The sequence below is a fragment of the Amblyraja radiata genome, chromosome 12 (genome assembly GCF_010909765.2).
Source record: "Amblyraja radiata isolate CabotCenter1 chromosome 12, sAmbRad1.1.pri, whole genome shotgun sequence".
Lineage (NCBI taxonomy): Eukaryota > Metazoa > Chordata > Chondrichthyes > Rajiformes > Rajidae > Amblyraja > Amblyraja radiata.
This window is the reverse complement of record NC_045967.1, coordinates 40928906-40938581: the sequence shown is the minus strand read 5'-3', so window position 1 is coordinate 40938581 and position 9676 is coordinate 40928906. Positions and strand designations below refer to the sequence as shown.

The 9676-nt window shown below is 40.9% G+C and overlaps 1 protein-coding gene across 1 annotated transcript; it reads right to left on the bottom strand.

Moving 5' to 3' along the window:
- Positions 1-241: 241 nt before the first annotated feature.
- slc25a53 (solute carrier family 25 member 53) lies at positions 242-8446 on the bottom strand. The gene is made up of 2 exons (XM_033030606.1): positions 8301-8446; positions 242-2520 (listed from the first exon to the last, which is right to left on the bottom strand). The coding sequence occupies exons 1-2, from the start codon at positions 8350-8352 to the stop codon at positions 1646-1648; spliced, it is 927 nt and encodes a 308-aa protein (XP_032886497.1). The 5' UTR covers positions 8353-8446; the 3' UTR covers positions 242-1645.
- Positions 8447-9676: the final 1230 nt, after the last annotated feature.

Here is a 9676-nt window from a genome sequence, read left to right as displayed (position 1 = left end):
GCATCTTGCCTCCAATAAACCTCAAGCGTGCATGGAGCTGATCATCAGATCAAATGGGAAATGAGTCAACCTACAGCTTTTACACTCCAGAGATCAACAGTCAAGGTCCATTGTTGGATGCCAAGGGAGCTGGAGTGCATCCTTGACAAGGATGGTAATGCTTTAATTCGGTGTAAACATTGTAAATATTTTGGTCTTCGGGTCTCGACTCAAAACATCACCCATTCCTTCTCCCCAGAGATGCTGCCTGTCCTGCTGAGTTACTCCAGCTTTTTTGTGTCTATCTTTAGTCTTCTAGCAATCAGCTTCCACGGGTCAACATTGCACGCTAACAATTCTCAACCATACCCTGGAAAAAGCTGACAGCTAATTCTCTGCAAAGTTAAACATCTGCAATGAAATTCGCCATTACCTTCAATATGTCAACACAGCCATTGAGGAAAAGGATGTTTGAAGATCAAGACATTATTATCCACGATCAACCTTTTGTTAGCTACCCTCCAGTCGTCTGGCACCTCGCTCATCGCTATAAATGATACAAATATCTCTGCCTGTGGCCCTGCAATTTATTCCCTAGCTTCAGCATTGTCCTAGTATAAAGTTGATCAGGTCCTGGCAATCGACCTTTAGGCATTTTAAGACCTCCAGCACATCCTCTTCATGATATCAGTATTAACTTCCTCAGTTCCCTAGCATCCGTCTTTCTCCACAGTAAATACAGATGCTTCTACGAAATTCTCCACCTTAACTCGACGGATAAATGATCCAACATCCTTGTTCTCTCTCAAGCCAACATCCCCAACATTGAGGGATCTCATTACATTTGGTCAGCAAGATTGGGTACATCACATAATTCACATGGCAGACTGCACACTCCTCAAATACTATTGAGCTCTCACACGAAGAGATTACTAGGCAGACAAAGAAAAAGGTTGGAGAATGTACGGGACGTCGCCCTGAAATAATGTAATGTTTCCACTGTCACTTGAAAATTCCTGCCAAAGATCATGTAGAGAACCAGGATTTTAGACAGTATTGGAAACATCATATCCATGCCACAGAAGCACACAAAGCCCTGTCTAAATGGCAGAAGCAAGGGCCAACCCATAATCTACCTACCCACTTGCCCTGTGAATAAGTCCGCAGTTCCCAAATTAGTCACCCCGCCCCCACAAAACATCCTTGACACGTATTCTGAAAATGGAACGTTTCCGGTTATTCCATATGTTTGTCCATTATAATTCTTCAGTTACGCAATAAGAGAAAGTAATGCCAGACACCACCATTGTGATCAGGCAGGAGATAATTTCACTATAAGAGTATGTGGTGAATAAGAAAGGGACATCAGGAAATCTTGATGCATCAATTTTTGTCCATCATTCTGATATCTCAGAATATAAATGTATTTGTTATTCTGGTGATGTTAACTTGTTTTACAATTTTATGTTGCATATAAATTAGAACCATTTTGTGTCCACATATGTCTTCGTATATCTGATTAAAATCATCCATGCATCGGCCATCAGTTTTTGCCCATTCAAATTTTGGATGAAATATTTCTGAACATCATTGTAATTTTCTGTTTCCAATTTAGTCAGGGTGCCTCCTAACTTGGTATCATCTGCATAAGTGAGTATAACATTCTCTACATTTTAGGACTGCATTGTTTTAAAAAATCATGAATAACAGTGGTTAATCCCCATGTTATGCAGGACCTCAGCATAATCAGGGATCCACCCCTGTAAACATACAAGAAACTTTTGGCACGAGATGCCCAGAAATTTTTAACAAAATTCCTAAGGTTAATTTTCTCCTTGCCAATCTGAGACTGCATATTTGCAATCACCGCACTGAGCGGGTATAAAATGAAACACACCACCATGCCATTGAAACTCCCAGAGATAAATGCAGAAACCCCACTGGGAATATCATTTTTCATGAGTACGTTCTTAATTGGGTCCTTCAATGAGAAATAAAGTGCACTGCCTATTCCATTCCTCAACAGAACAGGGAGGAAGCCTCTGTAATACCCAAGTTGCAACTTATCTTGGAAGCTATAGGAATTGAACTGCTTAAAAATGCTTTGGATAGTGGGAAGTTTTGCTTCTTTCCTGTGGTCTTGGAGGATATTTTGGACACGTTCAAATGGGGTCAGCACCAAGGCTTCCACAGCTCCAGATAATGATCCTGCAATGCAACGACGATACACATTTGTATTCTCAGACATCAGGCTTCCAATGATGCTATCGTAGGTGCCAAACAACAATGTGCCTTGGATTGTTTTAGCCAGGAGTGGAGGGAGAAGTCCCCTGTAAAACCTGCGGAGGCCTTCCTGACGCAGCTGAGCAAATGCTTTCCGGACAATGATGCCATGGATTTGCTGTCGAAAGATTGTTTTGTGGATTGGGAATGTCAGAACTGTAGCAAGACAACTGGATGTAGCTCCAATTCCACAGTTCTTCAGTGAGGTTACCACTGCTGTGATGGCTAAGTCTTCAGTGTTCTGCTGCATTTTTGCTTCTGTAACAAATTAAAAATAAATTGATTGCACAAATCTTCACAACATATCAGATCTACTTAACCCATGCTGTATTCATGAAAAGGAAAAAAAATATTATAATGGTACATTTGTTGACATCTCCCATTCGATCACATTAATCAGTACCGGGTATCTTACTATATAAATTCTTGTAATTAAATTGTATGCAGCTGGGCTCATATAAAAATCATGAAATTTGACATGACGACAGATGGCACAATGGGCTAAGTGTTCGGCTGGCAACCGGAAGGTAGCTGGTTCGAATCCCGCTTGGAGTGCATACTGTCGTTGTGTCCTTGGGCAAGACACTTCACCCACCTTTGCCTGTGTGTGTCCTTGGGCAAGACACTTCACCCACCTTTGCCTGTGTGTGTGGATGTAATTATGTGAAGCACTTTGGGGTCAATGCAAGTTGACTAAAAATGTGCTATATAAATAAAGAAGAAGAAAAAAAGACAAATTTAATTAGAAAAAAAGTTAATTCAGAAATGCATTGGCCTGGAAAGGTGCACAGATTTATAGCAAAAACAGGATATCATGTAACAGGAAAACAGCCTTTTTTTATTATCATGTTTCCTAGTTCACATTTAGAGTGGATGCCTGCTGCCAAAAGTAACCTTAAGGAAGAGACCTTTTTCCTATTTGGCAATCCATTGGGATTGAGCATGATTTACTGCACCTCTGATTTTGTGGATCTTACTGAAGTCACTGTGGAAATGACAGATCAGACATCGCTTCAGTATCCTCCCTATTCAGTATCCTCTTGGCTAATTGAATTTGACCTTAACATCCTCTCTCTTTGAAGCAACAGATGATACAAAAATGGTGGATTGCAGATAGTGAAGATGGTTGTGAAAAATTGCATTGGTTGGCCAGGTGGGCTGAGGAATGGTTGATGGAATGGAATACAGAAATATGTGAGGTGTTGCATTTTGGGAAGTCTAACATGGGCAGGACCTATACAGTGAATGGTAGGGGTCTGAGGAGGGTTGTCGAATAGAAGGATCTAGGAGAGCAGGTGCATGGTTCTTTGAAGGTAGATAGGGTGGTTAAAATAGTATTGAGTATAGAAGATGGGAGGTCATGTTGCAGTTATATAAGATATTGGTGAGGCCACATTTAGAGTATTGTGTTCAGTTCTGAGCACCGTGCTTTTGGAAAGATGTGGTCAAGGGTACAGAGAAGATTTACGAGGAATTTGCCAGGACTCCAAGGTCTGAGCTATAGGGAGAGGTTGGGTAGGCTGGGTCTCTATTCCTTCGAGCGCAGGAGGATGAGGGGTGATAGAGGTGTATAAAATCATGAGAGGAATAGATCATGTAGATGCACATAGTCTCTTGCCCAGAGTAGGGTAATCGAGGGGCAGAGGACATAGGTTTCAGGTGAAGGGGAAAAGATGTAATAGTAATCAGAGGGGTAACATTTTCACACAAAGGGTGGTAGGTGTATGGAACAAGCTGCCATAAGAAGCAGGGACTATCCCAACATTCAGGAATACAAGAAACAGTTAGACATGTACATGGATAGGACAGGTTTAGTAGGATATGGGACAAATGCAGGCAGTAGGACTATGATAGCTGGGACATGTTGGCCGCTGTGGGCAAGTTGGGCCAAAAGGCCTGTTTCCACACTCTATGACATCCAAATTGCTCCCCTACACTATGGTATCAGCTCCATTATCATTATAATTATTATTATAGTTACTGATTTGATTTGATTCCGTTCCAAACAATCAATTGATCCACTGTGAGGGAATCATTACATCTGTTGCAGAGTCTATCTGACTTTGACAGAAGCAAGTGCCTTGAATCCATTCCACTGTTCAATAAAGTGATGGTTGATCCAATCTTGACCTGAACACCACTTTCCTTTTCTCTACCCATACTCCTTTATTGCCTTGTTTAATTATTCAATGACTCTGCCAATTCCTCCTCAACTCTATCTGAATTGAATAATCTATAAGGGTCTCCAAAGGGAAAATACCTTCCTTAAAAACAGAGATTAAAGGTAATGTAAGGGTATACACACCATGCCTTATAAAGCTGTATCAACACTATATTTTTGTACTCCATGCTCCTTGTAATAAATGCCAACATTCCATTAATCTTCCTAACTACCTGTACTTGATGTCTCTGTTAATTTCTTTGTTTTTCATGTTTTTCAAATCTCCTTGGACCACAATATTTTGTAGTCTCAATCCATTGAAATAGTAGTTTCCTTTCTAATTCCTCCTTACAAAGTTGATAGCTATATATTCTTCCACATTGCACTCTATCTACAACCTTCTTGCCCACTCACCTAATATACCTATCTTATGGGGCCATTATATTCTCCTCATAACTTTCTACCCAATCTATCTTAGTTTGCATGATTATACTGCTAGTTCTTTGTGAAGCAATTAAACGGCTCTATTCCTTGACCCTTCCAATCACCTGTAATCTTTGGGAACAGTGGAATACCAGTCAAGTGGGAGTTTTTTTGTGCTGGATTTTATCAAGCTTTTCTTTTGGAGCCACACTCATCCAGGCATGCATAAAGCATTTCATGGTACTTCGATCCGATATTTAATGGAGAGGTTTTCCAGCGAATCAGTTGGCAAGTTATTTGCCACAGAATACGTGCTTTTGTGCCCACAATACTGATGTGGGTGTCCAACTAACTTTCTGATCAATGCTGACGTCTGCTGACTGTGGACACTTCAGAAATGAAAAACTATTCTTAAATCATTTGCAGGATATGAACATTGATGGTAAGATTAGAATAGATGACTCATCCTTATTTTTGTGCCAGAAAGTGAAATTTCTTGATTCTCTGTCGTCAGTGTAGTGAAGATAATCTAATATTGGAATTGACTTATTTTTTGAAGATTTTAATCTCGTCACAATGAAGGAATGGCATTATATTCCAAATTAGGATTAGGTGACCTTGATCAATCATCCCCATCCTCCCCCTCCTGCCTATATGTACCTAGCATCTGCCATGCTTTGCCCTGCCTCTCTTCTTCCCAGCTTTTATCTCCACCCACCCCTCCAACATCCAATTTGAAGAAGGATCCTGACCCAAAACGTCACCTATCCATGAGATCTCCTGAGATGCTGCCTGACCTGTTGAGTTGCTCCAGTACTCCACGAGTTGCAGCTCTACTCAATAACCAAAAATCTGTAGCCTCCTTTTGCTCTGATATTTTATTTAATTCACATGTTTAATCAATAATGTTTTATTGTTAATGTTTAATGTTTTATGCGTCATTGCTAACTGTCACTGTATGCCATGTTGTCTCTTGTGGGTGGAGCACCAAGGCAAATTCCTTGTATGTGAATACTTGGCCAATAAACCTATTCATTCATTCATTTGTATCCTTTTTTGTAAACCAGCATCTGCAGTTACTTGTTTCCACAAGTGGACAAGAAAGCATGGTAAATAACTTTAGGTGTGCCTTGTGAAGTGTTAAACAAAAGATGAATTAAATCTGAAACCAGCTGAAGAGCGAAACAATGTCTGGATGATTCAAACATGTGAAACAAGGCTGGAAAGAGTGATTATCAGAAATTGCTGAATTCGGTGTTGAACCAGGAAGGCTGTGGTTTGCTTAGTCAGAAGATGAGACTGTTCCTTTCAACGATGCTGACAGGGTGGATGCAGAGTTATTGCTTGTTCTGCTTGGGGTGTCCACAACCAGTGATCATATAAGTGAAAATAAGTGATCAGTCATTCTGGATGAAAAGAATAAGGACTCGATCACTGTGTGTATTTACGATAGAGATCAATAGATTGAGATATTTAAAGAATCAAGAGATAGTGCAAGGAAAAGTACTACTTTTTACCTAGTACAGGTACTGAGGTAAAAGATCAGAATGGCAATGCAGGCATGTGGTCCAATTGACCAAATCTTTCTATTTCTTATGCCCTGTGTTCTCACTTTGGAACAGTATAATATGCTGAAGACAGATCACTGTGATGATAGACTTGGGGAATTGAAGTGACAGGAATTGGAAGCTCATGGTGACCTACCCAGACATGTTCAGCAAGCCGTGATCTAATATGCAGTTGCCCGATCTCGAGGAAATTGCTTCGAATGCACAAATACAGTATAATCTTTCCTTGATTTATTTCATGAGATATGATCGCAACCTGAGTCAAGCTCCTGTAATGCAATGCAAGCCTCCTGTAACTCCACTTTCTGTTTTCTTTCATCCTGCTTCTTGCAAGAATATTGTATTCCCCCAGTTTCTCCATTCACATCTTAATTTTTTTGGCATCTTTTTCATCAATGCTGCTGATGTCTTCCAGCAGTTTGCTTTTTAGAGCCTATATCGTTTGTGAGATCAAGTGTGATTTAAAGTAGAATTCTGGGAGGGAGGGAAAGCGCATGTCACTGTTTGTGCATCTGAGACTGAGTGCAATACAACATGTTTAGCAGCTTTAAAGGAGCAAAGGCAGCCAATATTACTCCCTATTCTAGAGAAAGCGTGAGGACATCCCGAAACTCAAATCTGCAAAGAAAATGTTGGGGTTCCAACAATGTGACTGAATGGAAAGATGCCAAGTGGCATTTTAAAATCTGGATGCTGAAGGAAGATTTGGGATGATATTGAGTCTCCTGTCCATTGAGTTGTTGCACATGGAACCCATCGTATTACAGCAGAAGGACCAGACTTCATCCCAACCAACCCACCCATCTCCTGTTGAACAGAAGATACAAAACCTTGAAAGCATGTACTGCCAAATTCAGGAACAACTTATTTCCTGGTATTAAAAGATACACCTATAGGTTCCAGCCTATTTCAATACAGACTTTGGTTGCTTCCAAGATGGCACTGAAGCAAATCTACAATCACATATTACAATCGCTCCACACTTTTAAATCTCTATTCCTTTACACTGTCAATGACTCGATTGTAATTATGTATTTTCTTTCCGCTGACTGGTTAGCACGCAACTAAAGCTTGTCACTGTACTGCACATAATAAACCAAACTAAACTGAACTTGGTATTTTTTAATCTATATGCAGTACCACTATATTCCAAACTGTTATCTTTCTCCTTACACCACCTGTTGTACTTGTGACAGGCTTGATTGTACTCATGTATAGTATGATTGACTGGACATCACGCACAGCTTTTCACTAGGTGCACATGGCAATAATAAACTTATAACAATACCTGCTCCATCAAGTGCCCACGTGCGATAGATCAGCCATGACTGAATGGGAGTGGACTTGATGGGCCGAATGGCCGAATTCTGCTCCAACAACTTAGGACCCACACTGATCCAACATTGGTCTCATCAGCTATATTGGAACCCCCAGAACTAATAATATTTAATCAAGAGGAATTTCCGAAGACGTGGATGCATGTTTATGCTTTCAGATTGAATAAAGAAAATTGCAGATACCGAACTTGTCCATTTAATAACTCGTGAAGAGCAGGATTTTTTTGGTGTTCTAGCTCTGTTGAAAACAGTGTCGTATAAATAAATAAATAGAGAATTTAATCCTCAGGCCATCCATCACGTTTAATACTTTACAGGGAAAGCTCTGTCGCCGGCGCCCACAAACGCTGGTGCATGAGCTGCTGTCCAGCGACGCCACCCTCTGGCTCCGGCGCTTTTAAGAGGCCGTAACATGAGACATGAGACAAAGGCGGGATTTCTTGAGGCCAGATGCTATATTGTACATATTTCCACACTTGACTCGTAACAGTTGAAGGCTGCATCTCCGACAGATTCGCCTCACCTCTAATTAGCAACGAAAATAATTACCTTGGCTGTGAATCCCACCCGTTGTATTTTCTAATAATGTCCTTCTCGTCATTTATACCTGACGACGGTGATGATCGGTGCTCCGTTACCTCAACTTTTTTTTACACCTTATTTTGACCGGATACAATCAATGGAATGAATATTAATACATTGATTGGCCCGCTCTGTGGAAGTGGCGCATCAGCCGCCGCTCTGATTGGGTCGAGCAGCTATTCGTCGCTAAATAACAGATGAGACTGAGGGGAAACGAGCACCAGAACGCCGCAGAAACAAGGGACTGAAAATTGCTGCTTTACAAAAAACTGAAAATATGGATAAATTCAGGTGGTTTGAGCATCTCTGGAGAACGTGGGCAGATTACATTCCGGGTCTGCACCCAGTCTGAAGAAGGGTCCATGATCTCCAGAGATGCTGCCTGACCCCCCTGAATTTATCCAGCACTTCGTCTCTTTAGAAAGCTGTATATCTGCCTGGGACCTGAACCGTTAGCTTTGCTTCTCTTTCCATAAATGCTGTCTGACCCGTTAAGTGTTTTCTGTTTGTATTTTAGATTCAACGGGTGTTGCTAAACTATTGTTTCTGATTCGAATCAATCGTTTATAGACACAAAAAGCTGGAGTAACTCAGCGGCATCTCTGGAGACCCTTCTTCAGACCCGAAACGTCACCTATTTCTTCTCTCCAGAGATGCTGCCTGAGCCGCTGAGTTACTCCAGAATGTTGTGTCTATCTTCGGCTTAAACTAACATTTGCATTTCCTTCCTACACACTCGAATCAAGCTTTTATCTTTAAAGGGAACTCAAAGAATTGTTTCCCCTTAACCGAGTTTTGATTTTAGTTATAGATAATCGTTTACGTAAGGACTTACAACAGTAGTATCAGTTCTCATTATTGTTATGTTGGGGTTAAATGTATACATTATCGTTCTGCGACTGCTTGAGTTTTCTCCGGGTGCTCCAGTTTCGTTCCACAGCCCAAGGGCGTGCAGGTTTGTAGGTTAATTGGTTTCTGTAAATTGTCCCTCGGCGTGGACTGGGTGAGCCGATGGGCCTGTTTCTACGCTGTATCTCGAAACTGATGTCAACGTGTCATGTCACGTCATTTTGTAGTTACTTTTCCGCGCTTGGCAATTCTGTAACATCAAGGCTGAATTACAGTCGTTTTGGGTATCCAAATTTGGAACAGAAATAGGATACACGTTAAAAAATAAGATCGTGGCTAATCCGATTGTATCGTCAACACCATATTCCCGATAAATTGTTCATCATTTGGAAAATGAAGAGTTCCAATGACTTGCCACCCCCAGAAAAATGTCATAATTTCTCCTCAGCGTTAATTGAGTGACCCCTAGTTCATTTGCTGTGCCTTTCGTGCGA

Bases quoted from the DNA above. Each gene is read 5' to 3' on its own strand.
- slc25a53 (XM_033030606.1), bottom strand. From the start codon at position 8,352: ATGACGAGAAGGACATTATTAGAAAATACAACGGGTGGGATTCACAGC. The intron at 2,521-8,300 runs GTAATTATTTTC...AATTTGTTACAG, and splicing joins GGGTGGGATTCACAGCCAAG to AAGCAAAAATGCAGCAGAAC.